This window comes from Tachysurus fulvidraco, chromosome 22, assembly GCF_022655615.1.
Source record: "Tachysurus fulvidraco isolate hzauxx_2018 chromosome 22, HZAU_PFXX_2.0, whole genome shotgun sequence".
NCBI classification, from domain to species: Eukaryota; Metazoa; Chordata; class Actinopteri; order Siluriformes; family Bagridae; genus Tachysurus; species Tachysurus fulvidraco.
This window is the reverse complement of record NC_062539.1, coordinates 9,898,221-9,923,126: the sequence shown is the minus strand read 5'-3', so window position 1 is coordinate 9,923,126 and position 24,906 is coordinate 9,898,221. Positions and strand designations below refer to the sequence as shown.

At 38.5% G+C, this 24,906-nt stretch overlaps 1 protein-coding gene across 3 annotated transcripts in view; it reads right to left on the bottom strand.

Annotated features, from left to right (window-relative positions):
* Positions 1-1,580: 1,580 nt before the first annotated feature.
* yeats2 (YEATS domain containing 2) overlaps positions 1,581-24,906 on the bottom strand; it is a 39,902-nt gene continuing 16,576 nt past the window's right edge. For all 3 annotated transcript variants that reach the window (XM_027143238.2, XM_027143237.2, XM_027143239.2), the window contains 17 exons: positions 24,037-24,292; positions 22,835-22,996; positions 22,598-22,716; positions 21,048-21,191; positions 19,867-20,034; positions 19,242-19,551; positions 18,862-18,996; positions 15,840-15,917; positions 15,592-15,745; positions 14,596-14,672; positions 14,354-14,433; positions 13,982-14,183; positions 11,139-11,377; positions 10,940-11,014; positions 10,167-10,240; positions 3,932-4,009; positions 1,581-3,700 (listed from right to left, as the gene is read on the bottom strand). In XM_027143238.2, coding sequence (XP_026999039.2) covers positions 3,658-3,700; positions 3,932-4,009; positions 10,167-10,240; positions 10,940-11,014; positions 11,139-11,377; positions 13,982-14,183; positions 14,354-14,433; positions 14,596-14,672; positions 15,592-15,745; positions 15,840-15,917; positions 18,862-18,996; positions 19,242-19,551; positions 19,867-20,034; positions 21,048-21,191; positions 22,598-22,716; positions 22,835-22,996; positions 24,037-24,292 — 2,394 coding nt within the window. In that variant the 3' untranslated portion in view covers positions 1,581-3,657. The remainder of the gene's footprint in view (positions 3,701-3,931; positions 4,010-10,166; positions 10,241-10,939; positions 11,015-11,138; positions 11,378-13,981; positions 14,184-14,353; positions 14,434-14,595; positions 14,673-15,591; positions 15,746-15,839; positions 15,918-18,861; positions 18,997-19,241; positions 19,552-19,866; positions 20,035-21,047; positions 21,192-22,597; positions 22,717-22,834; positions 22,997-24,036; positions 24,293-24,906) is intronic.

The following is a 24,906-nucleotide window of genomic DNA, read 5'->3' as shown; positions in this document are numbered from 1 at the left end:
GCGCATCTGCACGCACAGTGAGGCAAAGACTTTTGGAAGATGGCCTGGTGTCAAGAAGGGCAGCAAAGAAGCCACTTCTCTCCAAAAAAAACATCAGGGACAGATTGATCTTCTGCAGAAAGTATCGTGAATGGACTGCTGAGGACTGGGGCAAAGTCATATTCTCCGATGAAGCCCCTTTCCGATTGTTTGGGGCATCTGGAAAAAGGCTTGTCAGGAGAAGAAAAGGTGAGCGCTACCATCAGTCCTGTGTCATGCCAACAGTAAAGCATCCTGAGACCATTCATGTGTGGGGTTGCTTCTCATCCAAGGGAGTGGGCTTGCTCACAATTCTGCCCAAAAACACAGCCATGAATAAAGAATGGTACCAAAACACCCTCCAACAGCAACTTCTTCCAACAATCCAACAATAGTTTGGTGAAGAACAATGCATTTTCCAGCACGATGGAGCACCGTGCCATAAGGCAAAAGTGATAACTAAGTGGCTCGGGGACCAGAATGTTGAAATTTTGGGTCCATGGCCTGGAAACTCCCCAGATCTTTATCCCATTGAGAACTTGTGCTCAATCCTCAAGAGGCGGGTGGACAAACAAAAACCCACTAATTCTGACAAACTCCAAGAAGTGATTATGAAAGAATGGGTTGCTATCAGTCAGGATTTGGCCCAGAAGTTGATTGCGAGCATGCCCAGTCGAATTGCAGAGCTCCTGAAAAAGAACGGCCAACACGGCAAATACTGACTCTTTGCATAAATGTCATGTAATTGTCGATAAAAGCCTTTGAAACGTATGAAGTGCTTGTAATTATATTTCAGTACATCACAGAAACAACTGAAACAAAGATCTAAAAGCAGTTTGGCAGCAAACTTTGTGAAAACTAATATTTATGTAATTCTCAAAACTTTTGGCCATGACTGTACATAAAAGGTCTTTTACAAGTTAAGCTTTACCTCCATGTAGAGCCAGTTATTTGCTGGATGTGAACCTCTGATGCCTCTTTCCCTATATGCTTCTTCCCTCAAAATTGACATTTATTTTTTAGCAACTTGAAACCAATGTTAATTTATTTTGTTAAGTAGCTCTTGAAATAAATAATGAATGCACTATTGAAATAAAATCTAGAATATTACTATATTTGTGATTTAATAAAAATAGTGTGTGTGTGCTGGTGAGAAAGTCACAGAAATCGCAGGTATGTTAGTGTATTATCCAAGAACATCTCTTCTTTTGTTAAAGCACTGATTCACTTAAAGCTGAAGATTGCTTTTGTATCCTTAACCTTCACACTGCTAAAGGAAATTAATTAGCTTGATCATTGACAAAACGGGTCAATCATTATTGAAATAAGTTGCCGATGTCGATTCAGATTCGACCCCAAACCTGCAAATACTGACAAGTGAATGCAAGTCGAGAGAGAAACCAGTAAGTAAACATCCTGCACTCACACAATGTTTGGTCTCACCCTCATTCTCTCTTTCTTTGTTTCCGAATGAGAAAATCTAACATCTCCATCCCTCACAATAAGAGAGAGGTACTGAGCACATAACCCAAACACGTTGTATACAATATCTCAGTAAAACATTTAGTGGCATATCTACCATTTTAATACAAGAATAGTCATTATTTTAGTTACATAACAAGGCAAAATATAATTGGTCATGTGTGTCTACAATACATTAAGATTGTTTAAACAGGTTATGACTGTTTAGTTAAGTCTGTTCGTGCACAGAGCACGTGCATACACAAAAATATACAACTGTCACAGAGCAAACAAACCTTGGCACCCACACTCAAATTGACATACATTTACAAACACGAGGACACACTGGAGAAACGCATTGCTGGTTCGTTACTTCTACATTAATCACAATGTAGAACGTGATATAGTCGAGTGCAAAAAGTTTAAATATGGGGGGAAAAAAAACCCAAAGGCAATAGGTCTACATTTAGTTATGACCACAGTGTACCCACCTAAACAAGGCAGTGTCTGACATGTGGCAAAGTTTATAACAGATGTGTCGATAAGAACAGGTCAAGGTCTAGTCAGGAAGAGTGGTGGGCTTAACAATTCCAGCTAAACAATTCAAAAGCCTGTTAGAGTATTTAAGATTGGAGGTAGTTTTAAAGGAGAGTGGGTACAGAGGTCTTTACAATTTTTTTTTATATCACATTCTGAAAAAGAGCTGCAAACCTCTGAACTGAGATCATATTCAGCGTTTTACTTCATTCTTTTTTTCTTCATTTTGTCCTAAAGTGGTGCAAATTTACACTCAACTGTATCAGCTTAGACTAAAACACTACTTAAGCTAACATAAATGGAATGAAAGCCAGGAGAATTCACCAGGCATGTCTGAGCCCATTAACTGCATTTGTTTCTAAATCAAATTTGGCTAAATTTCATCCTACAAAACTCTGCACTTTTAGAGAATTTAACACCACAAAACCTTCTGAACGAATGAGCCGTCTGCCACCAGAAACCTACCTCCTGAGCAGTTATGTTGTAAAGATAACTGCTGAATAATTTAGCTTTGTTTCATCTCCAGTGTAGCATACTAGGTTTAAATGTGGTTTAGTAACATGTACTTAGCAAGTTTGATAAGGTGTGTTTGCTCACGCAAAACCATACAATGGTGAGATACAGTAGGACAAGGTGTGAGAAAGGCTTACGTATGCAATGACGTAAAAGCACCTGAATATTAAGTCTTCAGCAAGTCTAGCAAGCACCGGCCATCTTCATAACAAAAATGCTTCAGCAAATGTTACAAAATACAACACTGGAATTTTCTCTTCACTGTGTAAGTTATCAGCTCCTAAACACACCTCCTGCAATGTTTAAGTCTGAAGATGGGCAAGACTTTATGGACCACAACAATACACAAAATGCACAACCAGCCAGCATTTTAATGCCAGCTGCTCAGTGCTCAAAAAAGAAAAGAAAAAACAGTGAATGTAGACTTCACAATAGACATGTGATTACTGATTTTCTGGTTGTGTCTCCTACAACAGCAACCCACAGATTAAGACTAGTTAATACATACAAGTACAACAGTGATCACACTACCATAACCATTCTGTATCACTAGTATTGCAAAGTATGCAGTCTACTCAGAAATGCACTAAAACTGACTGTAGAAAACCGTGAAATGAAGATGAATTTACTAACTAACTAGACACACAACAGGTTGATATATTGAGTGCCTCTTTTCCTCCCTCATCTTTGTATATAGGTGCTCGTGTAGATCTGACAAGCAGAGAATCCGTCACATTGGACCACGTTACTAAGCGCAATCTAAGTCTGAATGTGATACTCATAATAATGAAAGTCAAACAAAATACAAACATTGAGACAGATGGTTTGAACAGGTCCAGACAATAAATGTATGATCTTGTTAAACTCAACAGTGATGTCCATGTGTTGATAACTCCTGTACTGCTGTTACACCATCAAAGAGTTCAACATAACCGCTTCATTCCATCCAAACACATCTTCGGATTGTACCAGGCATCACAGCATGTTAATGTGATGCCTGTGTCTGAAGGGTCAGCCCCTGTACATTTCACACTTATTCACTGCTGAAAGCATGCCAGTAAGCATGCCAGTAATCTGTGCATGTGTATGGGAGTTTATTTTAGCAGCTCTGGAATTCCAAATCCACTTTCAGTCTTCATGGCCACCATCCTTCAGCAGGAAGCCCATGTACCTACCAACCCAAAAAAAACAACAACAAACAAACAAAAAATAAATAAACATTGACCTCAAAATCAATCCCTTAACATATTTACAAAAAATTGACAGCCATTGAACCAAATTTCTGCACTATTTTTATTATTCATTTTTAAAGCCACGAGAAACACACTAACATGATCGCCCTACTTCAACAAGAAGCTGTGAAAAAGCACATTAAATCATTAAAATAGGTAGGTAGCTGTACCTATTGGTGAGGAAATCACAGGTGGGTATTGAGCTGGCAGCCTGGTGTATATTCATGGCTGAGATTTCTCTGGGAACTCTGGGAGAAAAAAGAACAAAAGGAGGAAAAGAGAGAGAAAGAAATAAAGATAAAAGTACATGTTATAAAATTACAAAATAACCTTTATTAAAAATACTACTATACATACAACTCTTAACTCAATAGCAGCAAACCAACAGACAAAATCAAAATATAGTTGGCAACAAATTGTATGTAAATATAGTTGGCATCAAATTGCAAAGTAGCTTCATGTAGATTAGTTCCTGATGTTATGAAGCATGCTATGGCATGCATGACATCACTTCACTGAAGCGTTCATTTACACTGGCTACACTACAGTACTAGCAAATGCAATAAAAGGCAAGAAATGTAGACTTGGGTACAATATTTGCAATTTCATAAGGACACTGGGTATGTTTTATTGAGCGTCCTGGAGATTCTGTTGCACATGCAAAACTCATAATAGTAGTGTGTTGCATAATATTTTGCTTTCTGTACTGACAAACATTATTCTATAACATTACATTTTTTGTTGAAAAAGTGATTTTTTAAAATATTTTTGACTAAAAACAAATATTGTCTCTGTACAATACTGCGCATCTGGTGATGGTCTCATTGTATAACTTGTGTTCTGATGTGAGCAACAATTTGTCTCATGGGGAAGACTTTTGGCTAAAATGAGGAATGGTGGAAATGCCCTGGGTTAAACTGTTGTTTAATCATACCATTTGTAGTGTATTTTCTGGGCTTATCTAAGCTTATGTATGGCCTCAGCTGCAACTGTATATGTGTAACAAATGAGAAAACAACATGGGTGAGATTCAGATACAAAGAGTGTTGTTTATTGGTTAAACAGTGAAAAATCAAATCATAACCAAATTATGAATCGGTTCATAAAATCAAAATTCCAATCATAATTAAATAAAACAAAAGACATTAAAGTTAATACTAAGCTAAGAAAAACATGTTTAATTAAAAGTATTTTACAAAATAATGACTTGCCCATGTTAATTTCTCAGCAATGAATGAGCTATTTATCAGACACAGGTGGCGGGAAAAATCAGGAAGTATGGGAACCAAGGACTCATAATATTCTGTATGCCGGAGCTTTGATTACATCGGGAGGAAAATGTGGTAAAAATATTGCGACGACCAAAAGCGCAGCTGAGGACATAGCGAGCATAGTGCATTATAAAGAGAATGGAATAAAGGTGTATGATATTGAACCTCATTTTGTGGAAGCATGGATGTTGTGTCGAACCAACGCTGGTTGTGAATAAACTCAGATTTTACCCTGCACTCTCCAGTCTGATGAATTCGGGTCTTTTCTTTATTTTCTGCCTCATGCTAGTCAGGTCAATATGGTGATTGAATTCGGATAAATTATTTCAGTTAATCAGGTTTTCGTCTAGCTTATCAAAAACAGCATCTTTACACCTTTAGTCATTTTCAATCAATCAACTTGTCATAGATTTCAGTAAACATGGTCTTAAATAAATGAAAAGACCTTGAATGTTGCTTGAAGACAAACTAGCTTAAAACTTTTATTTAATATGGTTATTTTTATGCATGTATTTGCAGCTTTTGCATGTATGCTGCATCACCACAAGAATAAAAAGTATATGAAACAATTATGTTTCAAGTACTTTCAACTATTTCATGTGTATTGTTACAGATATAAGAGCAAACAGTTACCCTAATTATAATAACCTCTAAGCAAGCGAAAACCTTTGCTTGAATCACATATTTGATGCAATAATCTGTGGTAAGATGAAATTAATTGCCAGAATCAGTGTAGCAAAGATTTAAAGGCAGGGTTTTCGAAGCCAATGTCAACATTTGAAATCACCCAAACAAACATGCCCCTACCCCAAATGGGTCCCACCCCTTTATTGTTAGCTCCGCCCACACATACATATGTAACCCAGGCAAATAATGGAAAGAAATGTGACTATCATCACTGAAAGGAAGAGCAATACGACTGCAGATAAACAAACAAGCAAAAATGACAAGCATAATCATGCAAAGGACGGCATATATTAGTTCTGTGAAACAAAGTAAACCAACGTTACTCACCTATCAAGAAGGAAAAAAACGTCTCGGTGTAGTAAAGTTAAATTAAAGTTGAATTTCCCGAGTCAATAACTCCTGAGCTAAACACTGTTACTACACAAAACACGGTTGTAGCTGCCTCTCTACATTACTACGATATAAAAGAGGTGTTATTTGTGTAGTAACAGCATTTAGCTCAGGAGTTATTGACTCGGGGAACTCCAATCTGTGAATATGCGCCAACTTCCTGCTCCTTCAGTTCTCTCCAGGGCTGGAAAGCTGATCCTATATTAACACGTCCTACTTCTTGCCTTATTGTAATCCTTTCTTCGCTTTCTTTCATTGTTTTTAATCCTCCATGTCAATGTTAAAACCACTTTCTGCTAATGTCACACATGGGCACTGAACACTCTCTCCGCCGCATATTGACAAGCCCCGCCCCTTTCTGCTCATTGGCTACACGTTTGTTTTGATTTGTGTTTTAATTTTTGTTTATTATTCGGCGCGACTCAGTTTTCTGAAGCATTTCTCAAAAATCGGAGACCCTGCCTTTAAGAAATATACAACAGTGATAAGATTTTGCTAACAGTCTGTGTGTTTCAGAGAGAAGAGAAATGGACAGATGTGTGTGTGGGTGTGGGGTAGAGAATGATTGAGGCAGAAATGAAGATGTGTGTGAATGTGTATAAGAATCAGGGTTGTGTGTGAGTGACTCCTGAGAATGAGACCAGACAGAAATGCAGACTAAGTACTCAGCCCCATCCTTACACTGAGTTCCTGAATAACAAATAAGCTTATCTCTGCTAGCTCCTGCTTTACACACATAGCATCTCATTCTAGACAACACCATCTTGAGATCCCAGTCGCGATGGACATTAACGTCTTGAAAATATTGCATATTGACCAGACTGGCTCTTAGCAGTTTATAAAGCATACATGCGATATTGCATACTACTCTCTAACTACTCAAATATCAGTTACTGCAGTTAAAGCATTTGCTTTACACCACATGGTCAGAGTTTTGAGTTGTTACCTCAAAGTATTAGAACAGCAAGGCCATTTTTAAGTTTCGGCTATACAAAAAGGCACTTCTGTTTGCGATATGTAATTGTTGAGTGGCAAAAAATCTAGCAACATAGTTATATAGTGACATCACCAAACTGTATTCGTCTATTGTAATAAACAACTTCTTTCGGGTGTACGTTTATTCATGACGGCAGTGGACTCTGGTAAGCGAAGGCGTGGAGGTCTGTGCATTTATGTTAACAAATCATGATGCATGGACTCTGTTACTGAAAGTCATTGCTATGTTCATTAAGAGTATTTGATGATTAAGTGCAGACCCTTTTATTGACAGAGAGAATTCTCAGCCATTGTTGTAACTGCAGTGTACATTCTCTGGATGCTAACACTAAACCAGCTATGGAGGAACTGCGCGCAGCTATCAGAAAACAGCAGTCTGCACATCCCAAAGGTGCTTTCATCGTTGCTGGAAATTTCAACCCCTCCAACCTGAGATTTGTACTACCAAAATTTCACCACAATATCTCCTGTTCTACCAGAAGGGACAACACATTGGATCAGGTATACACAAACATACCTGGGGCATACACGGCCATTCCCCTCCCCCATTTGGGTCAGTCTGATCACCTCTCTTTCATGCTACCCAAATACAGACCAATGATCAAACAGGTGAAACCAGTGGTGAGGACAGTAAAGGTATGGCCAGAGGGAGCCATTTCTTCTATACAGCAACAGTTTCAGGATACTGACTGGAACATGTTTGCCTCAAAGGCCACACTGGACTCTCAAACAGACATGGACATTTACACATCATCTGTTTTGGACCATATGAACACGTGCAATGACAGTGTTACTACCATCAAACACGTGAAATGCTTTCCTAATCAGAAGCCATGGATGAACTCTTAAGTCCATCTCCTGTTGAAAGTAAGAAATGCTGCTTTTAAATCTGGCAACGCAGTGGACTACAACAGAGCCAGGGCCGACCTGAAAAGAGGCATCAGGAGAGCCAAACATACATACAAAATACACATAGAAGAGCACTTCCACAATTCTGACTCAAGACGCATGTGAAAAGGCATCCAGACCATCACAGACTACAAACCGTCACCTCAATCTCAACCAACCAGCAGTGCCTTCCTACCAGACAAAGTACACCCCCCATCACTGACACATCTACTGCTCACAGTTCACTTTCGTTCTCAACAAAGGACGTCTATTCAGCGTTTAGCAGAGTGGATGCATGCAAGGCAGCTTGACATTCACTGACATTTTCAACCTGTCACTGGCCCAAGCCACAGTTCCTACATGCCTGAAGACTACAACCATCATACCAGTGCCTAAGCACTCAGCTGCCAAATGCCTGAATGACTTTCGCCCAGTTGCACTCACCCCTATTGTTAAGAAGTGCTTTGCGAATCTGGTTCTGAATCACCTCAATGAGGGCCTACCACCTACACTGGACCCACACCAGTTTCCCTATCGCCCGAACAGGTTGACAGAGAATGCAGTTTCCACGGCTCTTCATTCAGCCCTTACCCATCTGGATAAAAACAACACCTAGCTGTTCATTGACTTCAGCTCTGTGTTCAATACAGTCCTCTCCACTGTACTGATCACTAAGCTCAGTGACCTGGGTATCTGTACTTCCACTTGCAGATGGATTCTGGTCTCTCTCACCAACAGACCACAATCTGTTAGGTTGGGCAAACAAGTATCCTCAACTCTCATTCTGAACACTGGCATCCCACAGGGCTCTGTTCTGAGCCCACTACTCTACTCCCTGTTTACCCACGACTGACTAACTAACATCTTCATCAAGTATGCAGATGACATCAAGGACTCTTCACATCCCAGTCACAAACTGTTTAACCTCCTTCCATAAAGAAGGAGATACAGAAACATGCGCACCAGAACCAGCAGGTTCAGGGACAGCTTTTCCCCCATTCACCATCACAATACTGAACTCTACACTATACCGTTAGAACACTGTAAAAATTCTGTATATAACTTCTCTAAAATTATACATACAACTTACATATCAAATATTGCATTTTTTTATACGTACATCTGCACGATTTTATTTGTGTATCTTACAGCCTTTATATTTATTTACTGTACAAATGTTTACACACACACCTCACACTTGTTAAGGGACCAAAAGTAATGGGACAGAATAATAATCATAAATCAAACTTTCACTTTTTTTAATACTTGGTTGCAAATCCTTTACAGTCAATTTGCAACCAAGTATTAAAAAAAAGTGAAAGTTTGATTTATGATTATTATTCTGTCCCATTACTTTTGGTCCCTTAACAAGTGGGATTCACATATGCAAACTGTTGTAATTCCTACACCGTTCTACACCGATTTGGATGTAAATGCCATCAAATTAAAGCTGACAGTCTGCATTTAAAGCACAACTTGTTCGTTTCATTTCAAATCCATTGTGGTGGTGTATAGAGCCAAAAATGTTAGAATTGTGTCGGTGTCCCAATATTTATGGACCTGACTGTGTGTGTATATATATATATTACATGCTGTAAATATGTTACATATTTATCTGCACTTGTCTATTTGCACAATTGCTACTCTGCACTTCTTGTAGATGCCAAACTGCCTTTCGCTGCTGTGTACCTGTACTATACAATGACAAAAAAGTTGTGTCTGTCTGTCTGTGTCATGTACAGCCATTACAATCATGGAAAGCATGTCTTTATGGACCTGTGCACAGGGCCACTATCATGCTTGAACATGTTTGGGCTACTTAGTTCTAGTAAAACAATCCATTAATGCGACTGCATACATAGACAACTGTGTGTTGCAATTGTGTTGCAACTCTATGGCAGCAATTTATAGAAGATGCACATTTGGGCAACAATAATTGGCCATACAATGAAATTATGAATACTGACAGCATACAATACACCTCCCAAAACTGTGTGGCCTCTTTGACTACAGGTCAAGAGCCATGTTCATGGACCATTAGACACAGGAATAAATAAGAATACAACAGTTTGGAAAGATATGTACAAAACTAAAAATGGACAGATGAAAAAAACAAATATTTGATGATACTTGGATTGATGAAGATACAAGAGGACTGCAAGGGTGCACATACCTGTTTTGAGGCGACTTCCCATAGGCATTTGCTAGTGATTCTCTCAGTACCTCACTGGCAAACTGTTGTGTGGCCTAAAAATAAACAATGACAGCCCAGGTCACATCAGTGAAGATGAATACTGTTCATTATTCAGCGGGTTTTTTAGGGTTTTCCCCCCAGACAATTTAAAAGTGACTGTCTAAACCTCCAGTGGACCCACACATTTTAAAAAAGGCAGACAGATTCCTGACATTAGACTGAAGCATCACTGTAATCAGCATCATCACTATAATCAGCACACTTTTTTTTAACCAAATTTAAGCAACAAACAAATAGAAAAAAAGTCTAAAAATCATCATAAAAGCAAACCAGGTTCACATCAAACCTAATGAAAGTGCTGAAGGGCATGTAGTGACAAGTGCACTGAATGCATCCTGCTTAATCATCTTCAGATTTGTCACTGTTATCTGTGAAAATATATTCAGAACTATGACAGAACTTGGCTCATGAATAAAGGAAATCTCCAGCTAACTAACTGTCACATTTTATTTAAGCACATCTGTGTCATTACCACAAATATGGATTTCTGCACTGATGAAATTGAAGCCAAAACAAACTAATCAACAGATTTAATCATAAAGTATATTGTGAATATATCTGATTATTCAGTGTAAGAATAAAGAAAAGTAAAATACATTAACACATTGTAGACTAATTTGATCAGCATTATGCAACCAAAATGAAGATACAGCTAATGCAGAAAAGTATAATTTTCTCCAAAAAATATCTACCTTGAGAATCATGGCTTCCACAACGGGAGCAAAGACATTTCTCTCCACTTCAACTGGCTGGAAACTCACACCAATCTGAGAGAGATGTAATAAAGAAAGAGAGGCCTAGATTATTAGAGGAGTTAAATGAAGTCTCCTGGAGACAGATGTAGGAACAACAGAATAGACAGGTCTAGTGATTGTCTGAATGATAAGTCACCTGCTCTGCTGTGTCTCTGACAAACTGGGAAGAGGGACATAACCCCAGGAAGAATTTGGGCTCCTCCTCTGCTTCCTCCTGCTCCTGCTTGACCTTGACCCTTTTGCTTCGGTCCTCTTCGACAGCAACAATGTCAACAGGCTCTGTGTCTTCCTCTTCTGGCTCAGTCTTTAATAACCTCTGCAACTGCTCAAGACGCTGACACAGTTCTTCACCATCCGTCAGAGTAGAGGGACACTCTATTTATACACACAGACACAAACAGTGCAGTGTTCTTACAGATTTTATAATCATTCAAGTGTAACAATGTTAAAAATCACATTTATGATCTGTTTATTAGAAGCACTTTACCTAGCCACCTAATCATAGATGAAGTTAAGACTATCTTGAGACAAGGTAAATGTACACTATCAACAATGAATCAGAGAATTTCATAGCTAACCTGTACATAACATTACTATAATCAGATCAGTGTTTAGATCAAACTACTTATCATTATGTATACAGATGCCTTATTTACAAGTTTCTTCAAACAGAAAATACCAAAAACAAATCTCCTGGCACAGGTCTTATCTTACTGATCATCAACGGTATGTGAACGTAAATGGTGACATTGTAAAGTTTGGTGTTCCACAGGGTTTTGGTTTAGGCCCACTTTGTTTTTCTTTATACATCCTACCACTCTATATCATCTTTAAATCATCTTTATTACATTATTAAAAGTGCTATACAAATAAAATTGAATAGAATTTTAAAACATAGTATGCTTAGCCTTTAATGTTATGATCACACAGTGTAATCTAAATCTTTAGAAAGTTTAGCAAGCCTGTGTTTTCAAACACACATTCACATATACACGCACGCATGTGCACCCTCCATGCAGAGAAAAAAGCACACTTGTTTTTACACGTAATAAAAACAAAAGATTTACAGTATTTTCCGCACTATAAGGCACACCTTAAATTTTCTCAGAAATCGGCCGTGCGCCTTATAATCCGGTGCGCCTTGTGTGTGCACCGAGTTCCAAAAATCTGTAAAAATGTTGTGTGACTTTGGTAAGCGCTCCGCTTGATTGACTGTCGGACCATTTCCCGCTGACACAGGGACGTAATACATACACTACGTACGTTGGCAGCGATAAACCAATCAGAGAACATTACGTAATACGTACAGTACGCTTACCTCCGCCACGCCTCCGGTAGGTACAACTACCGGTATGTTGCAAAACAACATTTGTTTCTTCCTAACCATTATGCGCTCCACACTCCAGAACAGTAGGTGGCGGTAAATGCACCTTAAGTTGGTTTGCCATCCGCCAATAAAAACCAGATGCTTACGAGGCACAATTCAAACTACAGGCTATCAGTTACACGGTTGTAAATGGGAATAGAGCAGCTGAAAGAATTCAACATCAATGAATCTATGGTTCGGAAGTGGAGGAAGCAAGAAAATGTACTGCGCCAAGTTAAGAAAACACAGTAGATAAGGACTTTGATGGATTTGTGGGAGAAAATTGATTAAAAAATAATGTGTGTGTATCGTTAAATAGTAGAATAAAGTTCAACTAAACTCACTGTTTTGCTTCTGTTACCTTTTTTGTAGACCGTATGTTTTAGCATGCGCCTTATAATGCGGTGCGCCTTATAATGCGGTGCGCCTTATAATGCGGTGCGCCTTATAATGCGGTGCGCCTTATAATGCGGTGCGCCTTATAATGCGGTGCGCCTTATAATGCGGTGCGCCTTATAATGCGGTGCGCCTTATAATGCGGTGCGCCTTATAATGCGGTGCGCCTTATAATGCGGTGCGCCTTATGTATGGGTTAAGTACAGAAATAGACCCGTAATTGAGACTTGTAGTGCGGAAAATACTGTAATCATAATCAGAGAAATTTATTTTGATAATCAGGACCAGCATCGGCTTTATGAAGCCCTACTGATTAATCCATGTTCCTTCAAATGTGGATTTATGGACATGCACAGGCACTGAGCCGCACAAACTCTGCAATTAGTTAATGAACAAAGGTCAGTATAAATGCTCTCAATCCAGCAGCTGAATTTAATCAGCCTTTTCTCATAGAAAAATAACAATCATAACATTTAATGAGGTCAAGCCCAGTTGTCACTGGGCTCAGAGCTCTGTGCAATCTAACATCTCTGTTTTTTTCCCACTAAGGTGTAGTTTAACACTAATCGCAACAAGAGGCCATTCTGGCATATCAGATTAAATCTTGACTACAACTATTAATCAAAATTCATAGTGTGCTGCATTAAACAGGCAGCTTGAGTAACAAATGGTGTGTCTCAGCAAATAATGTACCTTTTGTTCCGAATGATATAAACCTCCCTCATTGTTTTGCTCCAAAAGGTTAATTGGATGCCTTTTACCTCCCATTTTTTTGCATTAGTCCATGCAAATGTACACAAAGATTCGAAATATTAAGTAACCATTTAAAACTTTGTTTTAGATTTGTTTTAGATTTTAAAAAAATATTATAGTCAGAAGATCTTAATGCTCACTTTTATTTGGAGTTAAATAGGGCACTGAACCTGCTCTGTGGGTTATAAAGTGAAATCTCTCTCCTTGTCAATTAGAACTGCACTAGTTAATCACAAAATTCTGTAAGCTTATTAACAGAAAGAGCTAGTTGGCACGTGTCTCTCCAAGCATCTTCATCTGCCTTAGGACATGAACAGCAGTTCCATTTGCTTTGACAATTTACATTGTATAGCACAATTCAGTCTTCATTTTCCCTGACATGTAGCTGTTTGTAATAGAGATCTCAAACAGGATTTCAGTACTATAAATATTATTTTAACACCCACACACACAGAGATGCAGACCTGGCTCACTGTCTATCTGTGTTAGAATGTCTTCTATGGAGTCCTCCTCTATGCGCTGGGGTTCAGGGTCAGGTGGTGTGAATCCACGGAGACGACACCACTGGACCACTTCCCTGGTCTTAGGTGGGCTGAGGGCCTGTAGTCGTGGGTTCCGGTCTAAAATATCCTGAACTAGACGCTTCACTGCTACTGCCCTCTGGAGCTACACACACAAAATATGAGAGAATGTGAGAGTGAGCAATGATTTGACATTATGCTGACCTAAAACATATTAAAGTGCAATGACATATCTCTCGAGCTGAGAAAGAGTGAGCAAGATCCTCTTTCTCTCTGACACACACATACACAAAAGCGTGCGCACACACACACTACCTCTGCGGCTCTGCGTTTTCCAATGTTCCAGGAATAGTACTGCTCCACAGAGGTAGCACAGAACGGGTGGGAATCTTCAGCTGAGAACAAGCACACATGCGATTATATATTATGCAAAATTAAAGTGGACAGGTGGAAAAATACACAACCTGTGCCCAGACTCCCATAGTTTGCAAAGTGCAGAATCAAAGCCATTGAGACTTTGAGTTTTAATATTAGCAAGAGGGAGAGAAATGTCTCACTTTTTTCTGGGACAATCAAAGGAAATTTCTTCACTGCAGCTGTCAAGAGTTGCAACATGGTTTCAATATGTTCCGTACTGAGAGAGGGGGGGGGGGGGGAAAGATGGAGAGAGAGGGGTTATCATGATCTTGTCTTGTTACAAGGCAATATAAACACTAAGATATATACTCTAATTGTAACAGACATAAATGTAAATGCCACTAAACCAAAGGAACTGCTTTGGGTATGTGGCACATCCGTTTTTAGGCTTCTTTGCTACACTAAAATTATGATGTATCCTGTGAGCAGAGAATTTTCTGCATTTATCAGTAAACGACACAATATCAAGCAACACGTTTTACTGATAGGTGTAAACAAATTCCTCTTAGGTCTGAGATGTGGAAACTTCAAATATCTTTTAAAAACAGAAAATGAGTATCCTATATAGTATTAATCAGTCGGGAACATAATGGGTCACTGAGCTCTGTTTATGTTGATTGTTGCACATTTTATTTTATGGCATTTATACAGTGATTAACCTAAAGCGTACAGAGCAGAGAGAAGGGTCATTAAAATGTGCACAACCTGCCATGAAATGCACCTCGACTTGCTAACAATGCACTGGCAAAAGAAGCACGACTCAGTACTCAGCACCTGTGTTTCACTGCATACTGCTCTCTACCTTGTGTGTGTGCACAATTCATGGCAGGCACAATTTAATGAACATGCTCATACTGCTCTATGAGCTTAAGTTTTAACTTCTTGCTATAACCACTATTTGTATGTTAATATGTAGGCATGTTAATGATTTTGCCTAATAAATTAATTGTGGATTCTGTGGGCATGTTATTTAATTGCAAAGGGATGTAGAACATTGTAAGCAATTTGTTTAATGTTTAAAAGTGAATCAGTGTGTTTTTTTTCCTGATTTTGTGTGTTGCAGGCTGCGATTTTGGTTTTTGGTTGTTATTAACTTGATTTTTCATGTGTTGTGGCAATCCTGTGGCTGTCCTTACTTAAGAAGCTCATGTGTCGTGGTTTCTGTGCCTTGTTCTAGTTTAACAGTAGCAGAGGTGGCTGTGGGCAGGGGGGTAGATACTGTAGATAGAGGGGTAGAAGTGGGCGTTACTGGGGTTGTGCAGGAGCTGGATAATCCTGGTTCTGTCTTGACTACACAAAAGAAAATGCAAGACACAAAAGAATGTTAAAAAACAGTAGTTTTAGTACATATTTATGCATGCAGACAAAACACCTTGCTTCTCACCTTGAGCTAGAGGTGCAGTGGTAGAAAGGGAAACTCCACTCTGAGCACTGGATGCAGATTTAGACCCAGATTGCACTACTATAAAAACACGTACACAAGCTTATTACTGCCAGCCTTTGCTAGTCATAAATTGTTACAATTGTTAGGTTTTTGAAGGTTTTTGAATATTCAGAAGCTTTCTAATGGATCTATGTCATTTGGAGGTTTTATCCCCCAAAACACTTTGTATTATGCATTATCACTATGGCAACTGTGAGGCCTATTACAGGAAACAGCTAATCTAACGCCATGATGTTCATGTGCCCTTCCCACACACAGAGTCAGAACTGCTTATCATGTTGCCTTTGGACAGAGGAACAAATCAATCTGTACTGTAATTATATCCTGTAAGGGAGAGGGAAATGGAGAAAGTGAGAAGGCAAAAGAATAAATTCGATAGCGCCACTTAATAAAGAACAAACACCAGAGCACTACAGAAAGTCCACTGTTTTCTGCTTTGTGCATTTTCTGATCAAAATGTTTTAAATGAGAAAAAGTAATTAATAAGTGAAAAAATAAGACAGAACATTACTTGCACACAATGCAACTTGGTTATAGGGTCAGAGTGATGTGGGCTTAAAACCTGCAAACCCTGACAGGCTGTTGGAGCGAATGTGGGCAGAGTATGAAGTGTGTAGGATGAACAATTCTCAGGACCAAATACGCATTTTTATCCTGTTCTCATGCAAAGTGAGTTTGATTCTGAATCTCAAATGTTTCTTAATAATAAGAGAGAGAGAAGTTGATAAAGGAATAAAATAATATTTTAAAGATGTATGAAGGTAGAGAAAAAATGTGAAGAATGATTTAAGTAGTAAACATACAAAAAGTTAAGTACTCAAAAGGGCTTCTGAAATATAATACCACGTATATAGACATATACAGTCGGGTGTACATTAAAGTCTGCATTTGAATTTGTATTATTACATTCCAACAATATAAAGCAGTAATTTAATGTTTAGATTTAATCCCCTTACATTTTAAAGTACAATAAGGTACAACAATTAATCATAAATTAAACAAATCCATTGGATGAAGTGTGGATCCCCTAGATATCACCAGACTCTGTTTCTTTCCTTAGTGATGCTTTGCCAAGCTTTTAATGCAACGGTCTTTTATCCCTGCCTGCTCTTAGGGCAGTTTGCCTTTGGTCAGGAAAACAGGAAACATGGTCTTAGTCACATTAGATCAATCCAATTATTTGCCTTAAAAAAAAGTCTTGGGCTGTTTTCAGAGTATGCTTTGGGTCATTGCCCCTCTGCAGTGTGTAGCACCCTCCAAGGACTTTTATACTATTTGGCTGAATCTGAGTAGATAATATAACCCTTCAGAATTCTTACTCCTGCATTTGTCCTGACTTACTGGATCAATATATAAAGAAAACCAATATCGCTGTCAGCCATACATGCCTATATCATTTTGTCTTCTGTTGTTCTGGAGCGAATAACACAAATACGATCATGAAACAGCTGAACGCCATCTGATTACTTTTGGTCACTTTCAAAAATATGGAAGGGAAATCACATACAAGAAAGTGCTCAAAACGAACGCTGCTCCAGTTGAAAATCTACACAATCTGCAGCTCATATTCATGATTTAAATTCAATTCAAAATTACTGTGCTAGACAACTAAAAACAATTTTGTCAATGCACAAATATCCAAGGTGTCCATCAGCATTTAGCAATATATATTATATGGATAAAAAGCCTACACACCCCTGTTAAGGCCAACTTCCACCTTTAATGTGATCTAACCATCAACCAAATTCAAGTGAAAACCAAATCGAAAGTTTTCAGAAGAAAAAAAAACTACCAAACAAACAATTCTTGATCTAGGAATTGTATTCCCCTCTAGAGGGGATCTTCTGTGCAAAATCAAGTCATTCTGCAGATCTGGGCTCTGACAAGGCTATTGTAATATGTTGATCTTCCACTGAAACCATTCCTTTGTTAAATTGAGTTGCACTTTGGGTAGTAATTGCTGTTTAACAGAGAATTGCAGGTAGATTGGTGTTTGGAGCTATCCATGATTCCCTCTTACTTGATTAAAGCTGTAATCCAAGCTAAATAAAGCAGCCCCATGGCATGCTACCATCACCCTGCTTCAATGTGTGTATGGTGTTTTTGCACCAAACAAATCTTTCAGAATTATGGCCAAAATATTCATTTCTCTCATAAGACAAGAACACATTTTTTTAAATAGAAATAGATGTCAGCCCACCCTGCCTATTGATTCATTTAATCTGATTCATATTCATTTATTGAAAGATTATTGTCAGGTGGACGTATTCCTGTAGCACATTAAATTCTCCTGAATTTTATTTATATTGTCAATTTTGGAAGCATTGAAATATTGATGGTTTTAGATAATAGATGTTCCGTAGTACTTTTGACAGTGAGATCCTGTACATGATGTGCAAGATATTTGACCACGGCTTTAGCAGTTGAAAGAAACAATGATGATATCAGGAAAATCCTACAGAGACAGCTGATCTTTATTGATTTGCTCAATTGATGGCAGTTATAGGATAATTACTGATGAAAGTGAGGCTGAAAGTTAATTTCTTACATTTTCTTTTTTCCCTTTTTTCTTTTTTCCTCTTAAAGTATTCTTTTTTTTTCTTAGTTTGGCTGAATTTTGTTGGTTGCATTTATGACATTAAATGTGGAAAAAGTTCTGAAATTATATATTTGTTTAATCTTTTTATGTAAAAAAAGAGAGCAAAGCAGACATGAGTATGTCACTGAACAATGAAGTTATGCATAAAAGACACTGTATTGTACAGTTATGAGACACAGTATTCAAATGTTTTTAATGTTAATTGTCAAGGCACCCAAAATTCTTTCCATCCCTCCTGTTGGTTGCAGGCCTTATTTGCGCAGAATACTTTAGTTTATTTCCCTTTAGTGCATTGTTTATGTGCAACTTTCACAAGGACAGTTACAGCACCAACACAACAGAGAATGAGGGATATTGCATTACCTTTTCCAACAGGCATTAGGATTGTCTGGAGGCCTGTGGATGCACCGCTGATGCTGAGCTGCTTAAGCTGGTTAGCTGGAATCGTCAGAACCGTCTGTTGTGAGCCTGACTGCCCAGAATGTAGCTTTAACATGCCTACAAGATGTTAAAAAACATTGGTGCACAAGTGTGCACAGACACACACAATCGTGAATAAATTATATTTTTTAAGTTTTTAGCAGTAGTCAAAAAAGTTATACTATTTGAAATAATTTTGCAATTATAGCAATTCTGATTCAAAGCCTTGATCTTGCCTTCTATTTAAATTGTAAACTTTTTACAAAAAAAAATAATAATAATCACCTTTACACTAAACAAGATGGTGAAAAACTGTCAGTGACCTGAAATTGCAGCCGCTGCCTTCCCACTGACTGTAGCTCCTCCCACGAGAGATGCGGCACTGACCAATGAAGGACTGGCACTCTTGGGCACACTCACTACCGCCGTCCCTGCTCCCTTCGACAGGCTGATAAGCGGCATGTTGATACTTTTAGATGCCGATACAACGGCGCCTGTGTTTTTTGCTGCGTTAGCTGATGAGCTAGCACTCTTAGCGGCACTGATTACTGCAGCCTGATTGGCTGCCATCAGTAGAGGATGCTGTGCTTTAGTACCTGAGGAAGCAGAAGACACTCCAGCGACCTCTGCTGACTGGAGGACAAAACACAGAAAAGAGAATGTGTGTAATAATAATGACAATAATAATAATAATAATAATAAAGTGAAAGAATAAATACATGCAATAGAAGACAGTTTTCACCAAAATACAGGAAATAAAAGATTAAACTGTTATATATGTGCCAGAAATAAACAGCAAAACCACAGTCTAGTGCATCATCTTTTACTTTAGACATCCTTTAAACTAAAGGGTCATGTGTTCTGAACCATGCAGTAAAAATAACAATACAAATATACAGACATAAAACACATTAAAACACACATTCAAACCATGAAGATATATTTCACCTGCTGAGAAGTGGAGGTAGCGGCAGGTGAACTTGAAGTAGTTGCTGTGATGAGTCCCCCCGTCATCCTCAAAGTGGTACTGCCTGGTTTGGACAGATGTGCAGCCGTCACCGTCTTCACCGATCCATCAGACAGCTTTACCTGAGACCCCTGGGAGCCACCGACCACCTGTCAATTGAACCACACACCACGACAATGCAGTACATAGAATTTGTCAATATGAATGTAAACACCAAAATTATTTATTTATAACTTTTTTTTTTTATTATATATAAAATGCTGTTTGACGGTGAAAATTGCAGTACATAGAATTTGTCTAAAATGAAAATTAAGGCAGCAAATTAGGAGTCAACATGTTTTTAGTGAGATTTCTCAAAGAAATTCTAAAAAATATTTCAGGACAAAGCAATGCAGCATTTACAGACTTGTGCTTTGGCTGATGCATTTTGCTTATGTAATTATGTTGCAACCTCCTCAGAATATTCAGCAGACGAACACAGACTTCATCTTTCCCAAGTTTTGTTCCTATAAGAGAAACCGGTTTGCAGCAAAACTGACTGACAAAAAAGTACTTGATGAAGTACTTGATGAAAGAAAGAAAAATAATCAAGGCTCAGAGCTTGGAGAATGAGCAGTGAGAAGTACACCATAGGAGGAAGAAGGGGAGAGGAATGAGAGGAAGAGCAAGCACAAAATCAATAAGCTGATTCGCCCAAAAGGTATGTTAGGGAAAATAAGAAAAAAGGCAAACAACAAGAAGGAATTAATACACCAACACAGATTGACAGCAGGAAAAAACACAGATTAAGGAAAAAGAAGAAAAGCAGATTGTTCAATTTGCTTAATATGACCAAACGACTCATCAGGGAGGAAAAATGTCTACGACTATAGTTTAACAAGGGTCTTTAACAAGGGTCTTTTGTACATTTTACTCTTGCTACCAGATGATTAGTAGGTACAATTGGCAATGTTTATCTCTCATTATAAAAGACAAATATATCAATTTAGCGGCACAATGATACTAAACCAAATACAATTGATTAATTTAAGATTAATGCAGTTCACCCATGTGATTTCTAAAGAATACCTTGTGTTACTCAACATTCATCATGAACATGCAAAACAGGGAAACAAACACTCCCCCTATCTCTTTTATAAGAATCATTGTTCATGAGACATACCTGAGCCAAGATGGCTGCCTTCTGTCCTGCTGTAACACGAATGGCCTGCTGGGTAACAGAGGTGGGACTAGATGTGGCATGACTTGTGGAACTGGCTGTGCTCTGCTTCCCAGAACCCCCTGGTTGACTAACCAGAAACGTGCCCTGGAAAAGTCAATAACAAAAGGAATCAGTACAGTATAGACACCCTGTTAAAGTTATCTGCCAGTTGTGTTGTGTGTCAGTTTCTAATAAGAGAGAGAATGCATGGGTACTTAAATATAGTAACCGTTTTGTTTCACACGACTATGGAGTTTGTCATTCAATGTTAGAGAGTAAGACTATAAACATATACACAATAGACTCACCAGCCACTTTCTTAAAAATTACTTTGGATAATTACACAAATTGGTAAACAGACAATCATCTTCAATGGCTTCAGTTAATGTACAAAATCAGAACTGGGAATAAAATGATCAACATTGAGCATGTTTTTTTTGGGCCAAATAGTGTGATTTGATAGTCACAGAAACAGTTGATCATCTAGTATTTTTACACATGACAGTTTCTACAGGTTATACAGAATGGAGTGAGAAACAAGAAAACATCTGTTAAGCAGCAGTTCTGTTGGTGGAAACTGCATTTTGATAAGAATTGCCTAAAAAAATGGCCAGACCAAAGGCATAGGTAGGCTACCATGGCAGAAGAACAGGAATCTGAGGCTACAGTGGACACACACTTTTCAAAACTAGACAGTTGAAGTTGAAAGATAAAAAATGTTGCTGCTAAAAAGATAAAAAGAGTTCTGCTGCAGCATGCAGATGGAGCTGACCTGACTGTCAGCAATTCAGGCTGGTGGTTGTGTAATGGTGTGGAAAATATTTTCTTGGCAAACAGTTTTCTAATCAAGCATTGATTGAATGATACTATTTTAGTATTGTTGCTAAAAGCATGCATCCGTTTCTTGACATAAGATTTCCAGCAGCCTGCTACAGGAAAACTGTTCTGAGAGAATAGTGTGGTCCTACCAAGTATTGCTATGGTGTTCCTAGTAAGGTGTCCAGTGATTGTAAATCATTACAACATTACTGGTACTGCTAGTCATTATTCAGAATATTTAAACCAAGCAACAGCCTTAAAAAATTGTATTAGAAGTCTATCGGATGAAAGGACATACGGTTCTCCATCGAAGCTCAAGTTTTTTTTATTGTGACTGCATATATGTGATGCATAAAAAAAAAAAAAATACAAGTTGACAAAGATCATGCTGGCCAAAGGAATACAAAAGTGACTGTCAAGGGGCACTATTCTTTATTATGGAAGTAAGTAAGGTGACAAATAATGAAACGGCACTGTGTTGCAATGGTGTCACGATTAATACAAACCAGCAAGAACTGCTGAACCTGTCTGATGGTAAACAGACTGTGTATAAAAACACATTATGTCTTACAAAAGTAGAACAGGGGACTTTGGAAATAGATTTCTGTTGCAAATATAAATTTACGAACACTAGAATAGTATTTGAATAGTGTAACGTGTACTGACAATGTTAATGTGGATGTGTGTGTCACCTGTGGGGTCTGTTTCAGTATGTACGAGGTGCAGGACAGGCTGGTGGGCAGGCTGCTGGATCCAGAGCTGCTGCCGGACGACTGAGCAGAACCAGAAGAAGAACTCTGTGACTGGTGCCCTAGAGAGAAAACAAAATATAGTGAGTGCTGTTTCTAGGATTTTACCATAAAACCACAAGCTTAACAGGATTAGCGTTAGAGAGAATATGACACTGAAATGTATTAGTGTACACTGACCTGTGCTATTTGAGGCTCTCAGGATGGCTCCCTGTGGGATGAGCAAGAGTTTGCCCTTGCCTGATGGGTTTTTGCTGTTCGTGGTCAAGTAGAGCTTGGTGCCCGGAGGCAGGTTGGCCAAATTAGCCAAATTATTCACCGGTAACTGCAGCGTTGCCATTACTGAGGAGAAAGCAGACAATATGATGGCAAGAGAATAAAAAAAAAAAAAAAAAAAAAAGATAAGAGGACACTGCATTATTATTCATTCATTCATTTTCGGTAACCAGTTAATTTTGGAAAACATCAGAGAATCTGGAGCCTATCCCAGGGCGCCTTATGCGGACACACACGACACGACACATTTATTCACACTTGGAATTATCCTCCAATCCACCCACTGACATCTAAGTAGAAGAAAATATACGGACCTTTCACAAAAAGTCCACAAACACCATGTGTTTAAACCAGGGACCCTAGAGCAGTGAGGTACCAACACTATACACTACAACATTCTGTCAACTTTAATATAATGCAGAAATAGTTAATATTACAATCATAACACCAGGTCCAGCGAGGAAGCTAGATGCTACTGTCGCTAGTGTAACTACTAAACGGTAATTTCAGGATTTTTCCTCACACCAACATTTATTAATTTACTCAAAAAAATAAATAAAAAAATAAAAAAATATATATATACACATACACCTGTTTCCATGTTCTAGTAACATTGAAAAATGTGGGACTAATAAGGAGTGTTGATTGCACATTGTAATATTGCTCATATCTCTGTAACATCAGATGGAACTTGGATTACATTTTATAAAATCGCTTACTTCTTAGCAATTTCACATCCCTCAGTCTCTCACTTCCACACTTCCCACTTTGTTCCCAAAATACACAGTGTGTCTCATTTCTGTATATATTTATACACACACACACACGTATCTTGCATGAATATGACAAGAAGAGCTGTTTGCTCTAGTCTCAAAAAAGAAACCTTAGGTGATTGGCTGGCACAAAATAAATGATCAACAGATTTTGGTAATAAGCGTTTCCATTCCTATTTGTGCTAATATTCATCAGTGGTGTCATTTAAAATGTTCAGAAAATTAATGCCATTTTGTGTTGTCCTACAAGGTCACATTCATTGACGTGTCAACAAATTTAAATTACATGACTGCACTTTTCTTTGAGGAGACATAAAAGACTTGAACGCTGACCTCCACTCTTGCCACTGCCTCCTGATCCTCCTGTTGATTTGGCACCGGTGTGCACCTGCTGTACACACACCCCACTTCCGGTACCTGTTCCGCCCCCACTGACAATTGCTTTAGCCACGCCCTGTGCCACCACCTGCTTCTGTCCCATTACCTTGGAGACTGCAGGGCTTGACTTAGCAACCAGGATTTGACCACTGCTGATGGCCACCTGCTTTACTGCAGACTGCAGGGCAGAGCCAACTGGAATCCCCACCATCTACAAACAAGGGAGAGGGAGAGAGGGAGAGAGAGAGGCAGAGAAGAGAGAGAGAGCGTGAGAGATACAGAGCAAGAGAGGGAAGAGCGAGAGAGAGGAGAGGGACAGAAGAAAAACAGGGAAATAGTAAAAGAGATTGCATTATGGTGCTGAAAGTTGTGAGCAGGTTGTAAACAGACTATTGCAGATAGCAGATTTAAATAGTCACTCTGCACATAACCAAAGATAATAGATGAAAACCAGTATACTGCCTGGTGCACTGCAAATTACACAACAAAATATTTTTATTCCAATTTCTAGGTAGTTTGAGGGCAGAAGGCTCAACGTGACATAAGGGGTGGCTACAATAACAATAATAACTAGAATGTACATTTCCTGAAGAAAATGTGAATGATGCTTGCACGTGGCAAGTTCCCCTTAACATGCTGAGTGTTTTGATATATGACATGTCCATGTTGTGCTTCTTTTGGGGGGCGGGGCTACACGTGACGTCACATGAATACCCGGTGGGGTGCCAATACTTTTGGACAAAAGTTGCTACTGAAATAAAAATTTGTCCGGAGTAAGTTCCTAAAGGAGCTGGTCGAGTTTGGTGTAAATCGCTTGAAAACTTG